At 36.5% G+C, this 17,154-nt stretch overlaps 1 protein-coding gene across 1 annotated transcript in view; it reads right to left on the bottom strand.

Annotated features, from left to right (window-relative positions):
* LOC111636621 (O-acyltransferase like protein-like) overlaps positions 1–17,154 on the bottom strand; it is an 88,859-nt gene that overhangs the window by 25,721 nt on the left and 45,984 nt on the right. Inside the window, exon 11 of the mRNA XM_023381904.1 lies at positions 14,122–14,241. Coding sequence (XP_023237672.1) covers positions 14,122–14,241 — 120 coding nt within the window. The remainder of the gene's footprint in view (positions 1–14,121; positions 14,242–17,154) is intronic.

Here is a 17,154-nt window from a genome sequence, read left to right as displayed (position 1 = left end):
GAAAAGTTGCGAGTCCAATTTCTGCACGGACTGAACGATAAGCTGAAGCGACAGGTGATGACCCATGATCCGCCGACCTTTGCGGAAGCGCTGAAAGTAGCAATCCGCGAGGAAACAATAGATCAGCTAGTAGGAAAAACACGAAATGTAGTCGCCAGCGTCGACGACGCAGTAGAGGGTCGCAGTGCACAGTAAGAAGAAGTCAATTCGCGGAGAGAATCGGCTCTCGATGCAAAAATCGCGCAATTGTCGAAACAATTAGCAACCCTAGGAAAAAGGCTCGATCAACCGCCAGCGCCTAAGTCAATAAACAATTCCCAAAGAGAGGAACCCTCACGTGTTAACCGGACACAAGAAACTGAAAGGATAAAAAATGAAATGAGAAATCCGCGTTATCCCCCAAGTCTCCCGCGCCGCGAATCATATCGATTTCCCTCGCGATCGCAACCCGCTAACCCGCAAGGACAACCCCGCGCGCGATATCCTTGCTACGGTTTCTCTTCTAATCGGAATCAGGGACAAGGTTTGATGCCCCCTTGGAGAGAGAGAGGAGATAGATTTTTAAACTTTCACGCGATGAACCCTAGTTGTGCAGGACACAAAGAGTACATGCCAACGCCCCTCGAGTGGTACGGAGGAAATGCTCCTTCTCAATTTCACGGAAGGTGGGAAACGAGTCGAGACGCACCCGAATGGCAAAACCCCATTAGAAAACTGCCGAACCCTTTTAGAATGAGTCAAGCCGAACCAATACCTTCTTTCCCTACACAATTTAAACAATTTGCATACGACAACAGCGGACAAGGTGTTCCGTTGCCCTTTTATTCCCCACGTTATGGTCCGAGTTGGTCCGGAAGTAGCTTCGATACAGAGCGCGCGCCGAACAACGTAGCCGCTCCTCGATTTTTAGCATTGCCTGCACCGGAAGATAGATCGGTAGACCGAAAACAAACGCGAGACTTGGACAGAGTTCCATCGGTAACGTTTAGAGAAGAAAATTTCGAAACAAATCGACCGCCGATAGGCCCGAAAGCAACCGAATTAGCAGGAATCAATAACTCAAGGAGTAGAGAATTGCCTCCTTGTACAATGGTTTGCGAGATAGAAAATAGAGAGGTTCAGCTAACCATAGACACAGGCGCAGCTGTTACTTTGATTTCTAGAACTCTATTTCCCGATATAACACAATTGGCACACGCCGAAAGTAGAGCAGTAGAGTTAATTAGCGTTACGGGTCACGTTATCGAGACATTCGGAAAGTTCAGGTTAAAGTTCCGAATCGGACGTTTAATATTCTTACACGATTGTTATTTAGTGCACCCCGACATTACTAAGCCTAATGATGGAATCTTAGGTAGAGATGTTCTCGAAAAATACGACGTTACAATCTTGATTAAAAACGCGAAGCTTAGCTTCCCCTCAGGAGATACGGTGACCTTTTGGGGGTTAGCCGAAATAAAAGAAACCGACGACAGTTCCGATCCACGGGAAAGCATCGAAGTTAATCGCCAGCAAGCTAGCTCAAAGACACGCGAATCTTCAGAAAACGATAAAAATTTAGATAGCAATAAAGACAATAAAGTTAGAAAAAATACGGAAATGAAAAAGAAAAACAAACGCGTGCAAAAGAACAAGCGAAATTTAAAACGGAAAAGACAAAAACAAACAAAGGTTAATAGTCTAGAACAGAGAAAGAACACCTCAAAGGAAGTGACGTTAGCAGACGATTGCGTCATTCCTCCGCGATCGGAGATCATAGTAGAAGGGAAAGTCCACTCCTCGATGACTCATCAATTAGGAGTAGTTGAACCGACACCTCCCGAGAGAGAGGGTGTGTTTATTGCTCATACGTTAGTCAAAACACAGGAGCTTGGTAGAATACCTGTTAGAATAATGAACGTAAAAACACGACCAGTTAAAATAAACAAGGGAAGTAAGATAGGAAATTTCTTCTTAGCAGAAGAGGAAACAAAGGAAGAAGCTGAACAAAATAAAACAACACGATCAAACGAAAACGATTTAACCAGAGCTCAATTTGCAAATTTATTTGATTTTAGTGAAGTAGGAAAGGGTAAGCTAACACCTTTGTTAGACCTGCTATATAAATATAAGCACGTGTTTGCAAAAGATGATTTTGACCTGGGATATTGTGACTTGATAGAACACAAGATAGATACTGGAAATAGCCCTCCTATTTGTCGAGCCCCATATAGAATTCCCTATGCGCAAAGAGAAATAATGGACGATTTAATAGAAAATATGATAAAAAGTGGGGTGGTTGAACCGTCTACCTCCCCATGGTCAGCACCGGCATTATTGGTCGCTAAGAAGCCCCAAGGCTACAGATTGGTTGTAGATTACCGTCAATTGAATAAAATCACAAAAATAGATCCTTATCCTTTGCCCCTTGTTCAAGAGTCATTAAGTTTGCTAGGAAAGGCAAGATATTTTTCCACAATGGACACTTTGAGTGGATATTGGCAGTTACCACTGGACCCAGACTCAAAAGAAAAGACCGGATTCAGTACCCCGTCGGGGCATTACCATTACAACCGAATGGCTATGGGTCTTTGCTCCGCAAGCGCAACATTTCAACGTCTGGCAGATTTGATACTAACGGGTTTAAAACACAAAATTTGTCTAGTTTATATGGATGACATTCTAGTGTTTAGTTCTGACGTCAAATCGCACTTAGAGCACTTAGAATTAGTCTTTCAACGATTGGCAAGTGCTGGGATAAAACTTAAACCAAAAAAATGTAGTTTCTTGAAACGACAAATAAAGTTTTTAGGGCACGAAGTGTCGGAAGAAGGAATCCGACCCGATCCGTCGAAAATAGAATGCGTTAAGAATTTTCCTCGACCCCAGAATGAGAGGGATGTGAGAGCTTTCTTGGGATTGACAGGGTATTATAGACGTCATATATCCCAATATGCGAAAATTTCAAAACCCCTTTCGGATTTGTTAAAGAATGATGTAAAGTTCCACTGGACTGAGGAACACGAAGCAGCGTTCGAGAGATTAAAGGAAATCTTGATTACAGCACCCTTGCTTAGATCCCCAGATTTTAACAGCCCTTTTATATTAGCAACAGATGCTTCCAACACCGCGATAGGTGCCGTGTTGTCACAAAAGGACGAGCGTGGAGAGCTCCCAGTGGCATACGCGAGCAGATTGTTAAAACTGGCAGAGAAAAATTATAGCACCACAGAAAAGGAATGTTTGGCTGTGATTTGGTCAATTAAACATTTTAGACCCTATCTTTATGGAAGAAAGTTTACCATTATCACAGATCATAGACCCCTTAGATGGCTTATAAATGTTAAGGACGAAAGTTCCAGACTGAGTCGATGGAATTTGGCATTACAGGAGTATCAATTTGAAATAATTCATAAACCAGGGAAAGCTCATACAAATGCAGATGCGCTAAGTCGGATGCCTGTAGGAAAGGTTGGTGAAATGCAACCCATATACAGTAAAGCGCAAATAAAAGAACAACAGTTAAAAGACCCCTTTTGTAGTCAGATTAGACGACGACTAATGGGAGAATCGTTCTCCCAGGGAACAAATTTAGACATCACAAATTATTACCTAGACGCAGACGAAACCCTTTATCAACGAAAGGAAAATCCTGAGAGAAACGAAAAATGGGATAGAATAGTTATACCCAAAATCATGGTAGACTATGTTTTAAAATTGTTTCATGATATTCCCAGCTCGGGACATGTAGGTGCGAAAAAGATGCGAAAAAAATTGCAGACACAATTCTTTTGGCCCGAGATGAACAAAAATATTACACATTACTGTGATAGTTGCCAGGAATGTGCAANTGATCATGGCATTAGGAGAGACAGGTGAGTCTTCGCGAATTATTTTTTTTTTTCTATTTTTTTAAACCCTCCACCCTGTTGACACCAAGAAGACTACCTTATAGCAGGCCCATTATGGGGTCTGCCGGGCCCACAATGGGGAGAGAGGTTGGTAAGGAACGGTCCGATATATCCGGATGGAACACCCCGAAAATTTCCTGGTGTATTTTCGATTCGACCCTAATTACCCCCAGGGCGGTAGATCGTTAGTTTATCCGCTTGGCCATCCGGTTGTTTACCCCTTTTAAAATTATAACATTTAGAAAATTTGAAATTTTCAGCTTGCCAGAGATCTCGAGCAAGAGAATTAGAGAAAGAAAAACCCTTTGTAATTCACGAGTGTGACGAAGAAGGAAATTATATGCCACTTCAACAAACGGTAGGCACACCTCATTGGAGATGGTGTTTTGATAAAGATGGTGACGTAGTATTAGGACCTTCCACAAAAATTGAAGTTTGCCACTGTCCTTTAGCGAAATACAATGCCATGCAATCAGGTAAGTTACTTATTTTTTGAGGGAATTATTTTCATTTCATGTATTATATATAAATATATGTTATTTAATGTGCAGGTGAGGATTATGTGCCTACCTGCGACGGAAGTGGGTATTATCTTCCTATTCAAGACCACAATTCAATGCGTTGGTGCGTGGACAGAAATACAGGCGTAAGAATTGGCTCCGTTGTTTCAGAAGCAGAAGGAAGGAATTTAAACTGTGATTAAATTACTCGAGTTTTGATAATATCGTAGCAAATAAAATATAATTAAAATGTTTCTTTTCATTTATTTTCGAATCTGTTTAAACTGTAGAAACATTAAAAAGTATGTAACCACAAGACTTATAATCTGAAAGAAATAAATTGATATTAAATTTTATATTCGGTAATTTATACAAAGACTTGAATAACTCACCGAAGAAATGGTCGAATTGCTGACAAAAAATATATTGAAACAAGTAAAACCGATTTGTTGGTCATCTAACTTTTGCAAAAACAGATTAATCTAAAAAAATTAACATTTTTTTAAAAAAATTTTACTTAAGAAGAATGTTTTAATTACGTTAGGATTAGAATTTACCTGCAAACTGAATTCTATCTTTTCATTTCGGACGTCTAATTTTCGACATATTGTACGGGGTTTGTGAGCCTAGAAAAAAATTTTATCATTAGAGATGTTGCGGCTGAAGTTTTCGTGAACGTCGCTTACAAGATAGCAGCGCTCGACGTTCGACGTTCACGTTTGAGAGATGAAAACTTCGGCCGCAACCATTAAATTCATTAGAAACGAATAAAAATACAGTATTATATTACTACAAAATATTATCTAGAGTAGTAGTTTCGTGTGATCCCAACGTACTGTTTGCAGAATTCTAGAAGTCCGCAATAAGCATCCAGAAAATTTCAAACCCACGTTGCTATAAGTTAAACACGTGATTCATACAGCAGTTTTTATAATTATAACATATATACCTTAATTTATAATAGGCTTTTTGTGTATATACAGTACTTGCATACTATTTTCGCATATAACTAACAGAATATAATATGAAAGTAGTTACTAACTCAAAGTCGACTGTATGAACGATCATCAAATATGTTCAATATGCTGTTATACTTAAAGTTATGAATTTTATATATCCGTTTAGGTTTACAGACGTTCTAAAGACTATTATACAACATATACCTTATTGCTGAGAATCATTTTTACTATTTTAACTAACGTTTTCAACAGGCCATCAGGTTAATCCTTCAACGGCTTTTGCTCCAAACCCCAACATCCTAGCCACAGCTTTAATCCTACCTAACTCTTGCAGCCTGTCGTATACGTTGGAGCAACATGTCAAATATTATGAAAGAAATTGCAGATTACAAGAACACAAGATTACTATACAAAAGGGCTCCCACTGTTTTTAACTCGCTTAGGAATGAGAAGGATATGATCAAGAAGGAACAACAATCTGGCGTATATAAGATACCATATAAAAATAGGTCAATTAGGTTTGAACAAATAGTACGTGGGTACGTAGTATACCAGAAACCTGAACAAAAGACTTAAGGAGCACATGTAAGACGTGAGCAAGGGGCACTATTCTACAGCATTCTATAGCGCGCGGTCGATGTAATTTTATATCTTGTGTGATTATATTTGTATTTTATTTTATTTTACTCTATTTATTTTGATTCGTTCAGCTTATGTATTTAATGGATTAGTTATATTATTTATAGTTTATATTTCGATTTTTTAACCAAATCTTCGAACCGTTTTAAATTCGAATTTGTTATTGTATATTGGTTCGATTATAGAACGATTGTAAACGTTCCAGCAAACTGGTAGCCTGATGATGGCCTGTTGATCAGGTTGAAAACGTTAGTTAAAGTAGTAAAAATGATTCTCAACAATAAGGTGTATATATTGTATAATATTCGATGAGTCTGAGTGTATGTTGAAGGTTCTAAAGACTTTCATAACACAACCCTGAAATCTTGCCCACCAGTGGAAGAGTCGATTAAACCATTGAAGAATGTTAAGTGTTTCAGGTGGGCACACGGTCAATGTGCTGGAACTATGAAGTTTTCTAGATTTTCTTTACTTGTGTGAAACATAAATAATCATCGTGCACCCCCGTTTTGTGTTGCCTTATTTAATCAAACCAAAACAATTCTGAAATCTTTGGGGCCAAAATGGACTGTTAGTTAGGGACAGAACTCGACATATCCGGAATAGACCACCCCGAAAAATTCCTGGGGTTTTACTACCATACGGATTCGATGCCGGATACAACAGAGATAGCAGGTTAACGCCTTAACTACTTCGACCATCCGGCTGGTTATTAAACGTTACAATTAAATAATGAATTACCATGTTATGTAAATTTCCACAGGCTAATGTTACGAAGATGGAAACGGCCAAAATGCTGAAGAATGAAGGGAATAAAATCGATGCAACGTACTGAGGATTATCTTCGAAAATCCATTGATACGAAATGGTGCAGGCTAAAGGAATTAGAATAAAATACGCGAGTCCCACAAATATAGAAATGAAATCGTTAAGATTTTCTACAGAGTTAGCGATTTTTTGATGTTTTCTTCTTAATATTCGGAAATTTCTATCCTTTTCCAGAATTTCGGGAGTAGAAAACAGACTTGCGATTTCGTTATCGATCAATTTCGAATTGACTACCGATCATCCAGCATATTAAAACCACGAAGATTAACGTAGACCACAAACAACATCCAGCATACAGCGCTGCAGAAATGAATAATAATGCCACCAGCCATTTCCAGAATGCCGGAAACACGAGAAAGTCTGTATCGAATCTAGAAAAAATTAAGAACAATGCTGAGAAGAAGATCAGCAAATTAACAGTATCAGATAGCAGCGAAAGAATATTCTGTAGTTTCTTCAAACGACGAGCGATTTTGATCCGTGTCAGCTTAGAAAAATCTTCATTTAACCATATGAAGCCAAGATCGTCTTTAATTCGTTGTTTGATAGGGAAAAAATTGAAGAGGGCATTCAAAAGCGAGACGTAAACCATGACTGTGACAAAGATAATTGTGTATATCCAGCAATATTTGTCGCAAGCAACTTTTTTTTTCAATAACAATAAGAACCATACACTTATGGATCCAAGGAAAATGATCCATGATAAAAATAAACACAAGAAAGAATAGACTTTACTAATTTTATTCATGGAAGCCTTACATCTCGATCTGCAACGAGCATTTGGGATAATCCCGGACATTCCACACATTGTAAGAAATTTGTAAGTGCTATCAAGCACACAAACTAAACAGTTGTCATCAGCCTTTTCGTTTAAATTGCACTCCAAATTAGGTGAAACGTACATTTTCTAAATTTCCCGAAGAAAATGTAAAAAGAAAATCTTGAATTAACAGTATTTTGAATGCTGGCTGCAGAGGTTTCCTCTATTGCTTTATCTTATTCCTTTGAAGTATTAAAATAGATTGATTTCTGTATCAGCTTAACGTGTATTCAGGTAAAGTTTTACGGCATTTTATCGATTTGCCATTAATTTACTCCAATTATGTATTTTCCATTAAAATTTTCTAGTAAATATTTATGATGTTGTCATAGAAGATATTTCGTTAAGAGGAGAAGATATTTTAAAATTGTCTTATGCAATACCACTAAACACTAGTAGTAGGTCACGGGTTCGGGCCTGACAACGGGCTGGCCACGTGGAGTTTTTCGAGTTTTATTCACGCGTTTAATAGGGGCCAAGTTTTCCAAGCCGAGAGGCATTCCCCTCAACAGATTAATCAATGCCTCAATGCCTCTCGGCTTGGGAAACTTGCTGCGTTGCCGTATACAATCAAACCAACCTTATGCAATAAGTATGATCTTAATATTTCTTCCCAATCCCAAATTATTATAGAATATATTGGATATTGCTGCTATTAAATGTTGGTGGTTATAGTTAATTTTCAAATAATTTGATTTTAATTACTAAGCAATTTGGCAGGAGGCAGGTAGCCAGGCCAATGGAGCTATAATATCTAACTGGAGTTACTACCAGCGGGCATTTGAAGCCCTAATTAAGTGTCCTCACGGTAGAAAAAGCCACCATATTGTGAGGGAAAGAAAGTGTTTCTGATTTAAAGGGAAGCAAATATATAAACAAATAACATAAAATGATGTAAAAAAAGATTCGGTTAGGTTTATTAATGATTAATTACAAATAATTTCTGAATTAATTGGACGTAAACTTGACGTCTTTTCTCCTGTATTCTTATCCACGCACCATTCGTTAGTGCCATCCTTTTGCACCACATAAAAATATCCTTTACGATCGCATAGGGGCACACGTTCACCTGTCGACAATTGAAATGCATTAACAATCTATACCATGAATTACATACTATTCTGGTAATCGGAAAGTGTAATTTACCTGCTTCTTGAGAAGCAAACATCTTCACGAAACAAACACAGGTTNTCATATGACTAACACACCTAATTCGATCTTTGATCGGTTTTTAACAATAGACGATTTTTTTTTCTAGTTTCGTTTTAATAAATTTCTAATAATAATTATTTAATTTCGACTCATTTTTGGGTCCTCACAAAATCACACATTCATACACCAAGGACATACAAATGGAGTTTGGCGTAGACAAATTAAAAACACTTCACATAGAAAAAGGAGTCCAGAAGAAAGCATTTGGAAATAGAGACATTGTTGAATCCATGGAAGAGCACGAGTTCTACAATTTTAGGATTCCAACAAGCCAAACTAACAGAACATACACAAATAAAGCAAAGATTAATTAAAGACTACCAAAGTAGGTTAAATGCTATCCTTAGAACACACAGTTAAAGCAATAAAAACATATGTCATCCCAGTACTCACATACTCTTTTGGAGTTATACATTGCACTCCCACAGATCTCGAGAAACTCCAAAGGAAAACAAGAACATCACTTACTAAGCATAAACAACATCATCCTAAATCCGCCATAGAAACATAATTCCAGGTAATAATGTCGGACGTGGCCTGATTGACATAGTTAACCTTCACTACAAACAAATACAATCACTGCGAGAGTTTTTCTACAGGAAACAAGAAACATCACAATTACATAAAGCTGTAACTCTAGCAGACTCAAATAACACACCATTAAACTTACACTCACATCATACAGACTTGACACAGCATATAAAAAGCGTAGACACCATTAAGCAATCGTGGACAAGAAAGGCACTCCACGGCAGGCATCCTTATGACATGGCCAAGGATTTTCTTGGCAAAACTGCGTCAAAAAGCTAGTTAGATCGGGGATGCCTCCTTGGGGAGACGGAAGGATTCATGATTTCCATAGAGGAGCAGGTCATAAATACTTAAAACTACAGAAAACACATACTCAAATGACACATGCAGAAAATGTCACATCACACCAGAAACTATACAACACATTAGTTCTGGGTGCAAGCTCTTGCCACAGACAGATTATTTACACATGCATAATCAAGTAGCAAATATCATACACTCAAGAGCTTGCAAAGAAATGCAAATTATTACCATACTACAATTACATTCCACAGACAGTATTGGAAAACAACACGCACAAAATGTACTACGACAGAGCCATAATCACAGATAAAACAATTTACCACAACAGACCAGACTTCACACTCATTGACAAACACAATAAAATCACATACATTATAGACATGTCTGTTCCAAACACTCACAATATACAAAACACATTCAATGAAAAAATTAGCAAGTACACAGAACTCGCCCAGGAAATAAGGCATCTGTGGAGGATGGAAAGAGTGCTTATTGTACCTGTCGTTCTCTCCTGTACAGGTGTGATACCACACACACTACACAAAAGCCTGGGAACATTACAATTGAGTAGAAATACATACATCACACTACAGAAGTGTGAGAGTCAAAAGTGGCGAGAAAGTTTATAGATAATATAATAGGTTCAAAAGAAAACTAAAAACTTTAGAGAAAATAATATTTCGAACTTTACCAAGATTTTATCTAAAAAAAACGGATGTAACATCAGTTTTTGAAGGGAAGTTGACTTCCTTTCCCAGGCGAACTGTTGATGAGTTGATAACTTTGCACACGGTACAGAAGAACCAATAAAAGGGCCGTTTTCGCGCCACTCGAGGCTGCAGTCCGTGAGAGGAAGGCCTTGCCATATATAAAATACAGTACCTTCGCGGCAAATCAGTCAAGAAGAGACAATTGCCATACCGAGGAAATACGTAAAAAGTTTAGACAAACGATATAAGGCAGTCCAATAAAAGGGAAAAGCCATACGAAGAAACCAACTATTGATAAGAAACGAACTCATCGAACTTTTATAAGAATATGAAATACAGAATTAAGTAAGGAAGAGAATTTTCGAAGAAGAAAGCATACAAGAGGAAAAATGTTAACGACCTACAGGTGAAAGTAATATTAGAAATAGATTGATGTAAACTCTTTCTCGAAAACACTCTCGTAGAATAAGCATAGGTTTAGTTTAGCATTAGAGTATTAGATTGTTGTATGAATTTATCTACTTAGTTTTATTAAATATTTGTTCATTTGTTAAGAAATGTCTCTGCCGTCTTTTAGATTCAACCTCATCTTGCATGCATCCTATGCGTGTTAATCCGCGTGTTATAAAACTGATTAACTGGTGTCAGGACCCTGACGAGATCTAGAATTAATCCTCTAGATCAGGGGTGGCCAACACGAGGCCCGCGGGCCGCATGCGGCCCGCCGGGAGTCATGTTGCGGCCCACGGAGCTAGTTCAAATGAACGTAAATGTTAACTTTATTGTACATATCATCAAAAGAACATTACCTCATGAGTTATTCGTATCATGTATTTTTAAATTATAGCTAAGAGAAGTTTGAAATATCTCTCATTTTTGGAAAAATTCATAGATTTTTAGCTATTTCAAATATCCCGCTATTTGACATTCAAGATTACTTAGTTTTTTGTCCGACGCTAAGCGTTGATAAAATTTAATATGAGACTTCAACTTCCGCTATATATGTTCTGTGGTCTTCGGCGTTATCGGGAAGCTCGCAATGCTGTCGGGCTCATACTCATAACTACTTTCAGTCCAGCTTGACAAAGTTCCGTGTTATTCTGTAGTTTCGTTTTATTATCAGCAATGCATCTGGAGAGATTTTGCAATCGACGTTAAAATACATATTTAACATATTTATAATTACAGTTCAAACTACTGTAACCAAGTAGCCCGTCTACCATATCGATTCTATAAGTAAGTAAACCCTGAAACGTTGGATAAATTCCATCAAGTTGGTTTGGAAGAGTTCTATGAAACGTATTTGGACAAGGATAAATAGCTTGCGTTTTACAAACATGCTCTGTCGATGGTTTCGCTATGTGGAAACACTTATGCATGTGAACAGTTTTTTAGTTGCATGAAGTACATCAAATCACAAGTGAGATCGAATTACTGATGTTCATTTGGAAAACTATTTGCGTGTAGCAACATCAGTGGCGATCAATTTTGATGCACTTAGTTCTGTAAAACAAAGTCAGATGTCTCACTTTTAAATATTTTTAAATTGTCTAATAAATATGTTTGATTCTCGGTTATGTTTTATTTTCTTCAAAAAAATAAATATACCTATTTTTTGTGTCTTTTTACATTAAACCAGGCAAGTGTTTGACCACAATCTCACCTATTGGGAAGCGACGATATGGTTGAAGCTGTAGCACGCTTGCTTGTTTACTTTAATTAAAACAAAAAAAAATAGGTGCGTGGCCCGGCAGGAAACATTATTTCTGAAATTTGGCCCGCCTTCTGAAAAGGTTGGTCACCCCTGCTCTAGATCGTTCTTAAACATTTACCGCCCTCCTAGAAAAAGTTTAGTAAGCCAATCTTGCGATTTTGTGCCCGTAAGTGATATAGGTAGCACACCTATACCCTTAGCTTCTCACAGAGGGCCACTATATTGAATACATGCCATATTGTTAGGAAATTCCTGAATACAGACACTGACACACTTATTTAATTTTAGTTTTGTTTTGGTTGCTATGCCTTGACTCTGGTCCTGCATAGTACACAGCCACCGGTGTCAACCAAGTATAACCCACTAAACCCAACATAATAATAATAATGATTATTATAATTATTATTCAAGTGTTATAACAATTAAGTCAGATTAAAAGAGACGTTCTGAGGCTACTAGCACGAAAATGTAGTATTAAAATACCTGTCAGAAGATAGTGATAAGAATAACCGAATTCAGATTACAATTATCAAAGTTTTATTCAGACAGGCTCACAATGTCTGCTGAGTAAATTTTCTAATTCTTTTCATCTTGTGGACACTAAAATGGATTTTCCATCTTTGTCCTGGATTTGACTCGCCCGCATTGCTATCGACTGATTGCTAAGTGACCCAAGTTGTCTAAAAGAATCATCGACAAAAATTACTAAGATTTCATCGTATATTATTTTTGATCGTTCTTCTTTGATAGTTATGTAAGTGTGGATCCTTACGAAGAGATGCTCTAAATGTGGATTTATTCTTTGCATGGTAAGAGACTATTTTTTGGTGGAAGCAAAAATAGCAAACTCAGTCCTTTTTCAACATAGCAGTTGAAAAAGGACTGAGTAACAAATCTTCATTCCTGAAATTATAGCAGTGAAATTCTTGCCTCTTACAGTCACATATCGATGATCTGGACAACTACCATATAAGGTATTTTCTGATATATACAAGTCGACCCCCCTATAAGATCATAGATACGTTCCATTCTTTAGGAATCCGATTTCTTACGAGTCCTTCCAATCACAGCCCAACACGTGTCAAGTTTACGGACTACGGCTGTTTGAAAGATTTTCTTCCATAAAATTAATCGATTCTAGACTAACCGACTCAACATTTCCAAAATACGTATATTTTTTTGGGAATAATCTGTATAAACTACGCTATAAACAAAAAATTGTAGGATTACTTACCGAGTGTGCACCATTCGACATCGCCATTGCTCAAGCTTGTTTTTCGTCGCGAAGCAGCACACCAAACCGAGGCCGATTTCTGATAACTTATTTTTCTGCGAAAACTTCTTTGAACTTTGGAGACATCATTAATATAAATAATTTTTATCGCCGTTAAATAAGAAATGTTTCTTTCACAAGAAATGTATAAAATTACAGTACTGTATTAGACTTACGGTATCTAATTTACATACTGTACAGACGATAGTTAGCGTAAAATCTCCGTAGCGTGGCGCTACGCGGCGGAAAATTATATATTTAATTATAACAAAGTTACAATAAATTAAGTTAATATATAATTATATATACAGTACCTAATTTATATATAATTAATATATAATTTTATGTACAGACGAAACTAAACTCAATTTACCCGCCTAAATGTCCGTAGCGTGGCGCTACGGACGGCGGGAAAGCAGATCGGCTGCCAAATGACGTTTTACGTAATTGTAGGAGTTTTTTTTACCTTTTTTTACGGATACCGTCACAATTTTTTGCAGTCTTATAGGAATCGTAATTATAGCAACCGTAATTATAGGGGGTCTACTGTATATCAGAAAATACCTTATATACCTTTAATCATGAAATACATATATCCGTATTTACTTTATAAAAAAATTCGAGAAATGACGTTTTTCGCGTCTATGCGAACACCCTGTACATTGTTTTCTGTCTTTCGATATTTGGAACACATATCTCTGTATTTAATTAAAAATTCAAATTCTAAGTATTAATGACTTACTGAACATTAGTAGAATATCCGTGTGCAAATGTATAGTTATGAGTTAAGATGAATACAGCAGATGTAGAAAATCCTACTAAACTCAAGATGATCATTAACATAATTCCAATTTTCGGCCACCTATAAATTAAAAACAAAATGCAATATTTATTAAAAAGTCTCTTGCCAGTTTTTTTATCAACTTACAAAAACATAGTTACATAAAACTAATGAATAAGGTTCGTTATACTTTCATTGTATTTAATTAACACTTTCGAAAATGAACTTCGATCTTACTGGCCAACTCTATTGGATTACAACTCTATTGGATTACAATGGTAGTAATCTAAAAAAAAAGATTCTACATTCAAGATATTGATATTTATTTCTTGGTCTCGTATTGTATTTTTTTTAATTCAGCGGTTTTTCGTCATTTTACTATAATAATATGATTCCTTTGTCCATCTTTAAATGACTAAAGATAATGTCAATTAATGATCTACATATATTTTTTAATTCTGATAATATTTTATTATTATTATTGTACTTCTAAAGATTATTGCAATGTTGGCGATAGTTACCATAAACTTTTTTTTTCTTTTAGATTGCTATCCATATACAGTCGACCCCCCTATAAGATAGAGATACGTTTCATTGTTTAGGAATCCGATTTCTTACGAATCCTTCCAATCACAACCCGACACGTGTCAAGTTTACGGACTACGGCTGTTTGAAAGATTTTCTTCCATAAAATTAATCGATTCTAGACTAATCCGACTCAACATTTCCAAAATACGTATATATTTTTTGGGAATAATCCGTATAAACTACGCTATAAACAAAAAATTGTAGGATTACTTACCGAGTGTCACCATTCGACATTGCCATTGCTCAACATTGTTTTCGTCGCGGAACAGCTCAGCAAAGAGCGGCCGATTTCTAACAACTTATTTTTCTGTGAAAACTTCGTAGAACTTCGGAGACATCATTAATATAAATAATTTTAATCGCCGTTGAATAAGAAATGTTTCTTTCACAAGAAATGTATAAAATTACAGTACTGTATTAGACTTACGGTACCTAATTTACATACTGACAGACGATAGTTAGCGTAAAAATCTCCGTAGCGTGGCGCCACGCTAGACGGCGGAAATTATATATTTAATTATAACAAAGTTACAATAAGTTAATATATAATTATATATACAGTACCTAATTTATATATAATTAATATATAATTATATGTACAGTACCTAATTTATATATAATTTATATAATACTGTCCAGACGATAGAAATCTCTCCGTAGCGTGGCGCTACGGACGGCGGGAAAGTAGTTCGGCTGCCCGATGACGTTTGAGGTGTTTATAGGGAACTTTTACTATTTTTTACGGATACCGATAGCAATTTTTTCGTAGTTTTATAGGAATCGTAATTATAGGGACCGTAATTATAGGGGGTCGACTGTACAGAGTGTATCAGAATGACGTTTTAAAAATTTCGGGGATTATAGAGGATGAAATTTTGAACGTTTTGATATCAGGAACCTATAGCCCGAAATTGGAACTAAAGTTTCTACAGCAGAAAAAAGTGCTTGACCGCCCTTCACTTTGGTAGCTACCCTTCTGTCCATACACGTCATATTATTGCTGCGGATGGAAGACTGTAAACACACTACAGTGGTCTAACTGAGCCTGTCTACAGGACGTTGTGTACTTAGTGCTTGTCGTCCTTAAAGTCACCACTTGCATCCACTGGCTCCGTGCTGTAAACACACAACTAGTCAACGTGAGTCCCTTGTGTACGCAACACCTGTAGAATAGTTGATGAGGTTACGGAGAGCATCTTTACAGCATATAGTACCATCAGAGGGGAGCCTGGCATCGTACTGAGGGTCGGACAAAACATCGTTCGTCGTTGCACATTATGTAACAAAGTTGGTGGTCGTCACATTGAACATTTACTCTAAAGTAGTGCAGCCACTCATTCGACGTATAGTTTCATTGTACTCTATTTTTTTGTCAATAAAACTTGTCATAAATACTGTAGTCTGCTGTTTCATTCAGCATATCGACCGCATAGAACGTGCAAAGTGCTGTAGAAACTTTAGTTCAAATTTCCGGCTATAGGTTCCTTATATCAAAAACGTTCAAAATTTCATCCTCTACATTCCCCCAAATTTTTAAAATGTCATTCTGATACACCCTGTATGTAATGCAATTGAAAGGGACTAATAAAGCCGTAATGCATTTTGAAAACTTTTAATTAAATACGCTGGGAGTGAAATAAGCCTGGTTCACTAGTTTTACTTAAATACGTTTTTGTAAAATTTATTATAAATTATATTTGATACAATCTTCTACTATAAACCTGCTCTGTATTTTGTTGTAATATCAATAAATCTACAGTCATCTAATTTTACACATCATAATCTTCTTTTCTGTTAGGTTAACTTTAATTTACACAAGAGAAAACTTTCAATTATTTTTATATCACTTTGGTGAGTCTCAAATATTGTTTAGCTTCGTTTGACAGAATGGTTGAGAGTACAAACGTTGTTCAAGTATCAAAATAAATCGCTTTTCCTGTACATAAGTCCATTACAGTCAAAAATATAAAATTCCCAACCGTTCGAAAGTGGCGAAATAGGAAACCTACAATCTTGTATAATAAACAAATACGTCGGGCGCTCGAGCTCCATCTAACGATTTAGTTTTCTTTTAACCGTAAAAACAACCCATTTCTCACCCCACCCTGAATTCCTGTTTTTCTCTTTGCTAATTACACATTAATTAAAAGACTTTTTGCATTATTTTTAACATGACTACAGTATTTTAATTTTTAGCATCTCTAATAGAACAGTAAAATAAACCCATATACTATATTTTCCGTTACTGAAAAAGGCAATAATAGTTCAGAAATAAATTATATTGGTCAATATTACAGCGCCAACGTGTTTTCTTTTTTATTTCTGATGAACTAAAATACCAAAACGTGATTCTAGCCGTTCAATTAGTTACTTTGTGCCGACTTATGGATTTGTGGGCAATCCTCC

This window comes from Centruroides sculpturatus, unplaced genomic scaffold, assembly GCF_000671375.1.
Source record: "Centruroides sculpturatus isolate CEXI.00-Female unplaced genomic scaffold, Cexi_2.0 scaffold1065, whole genome shotgun sequence".
Lineage (NCBI taxonomy): Eukaryota > Metazoa > Arthropoda > Arachnida > Scorpiones > Buthidae > Centruroides > Centruroides sculpturatus.
The sequence above is the reverse complement of the archived record's forward strand: the minus strand, read 5'-3'. Positions and strand labels throughout refer to the sequence as shown.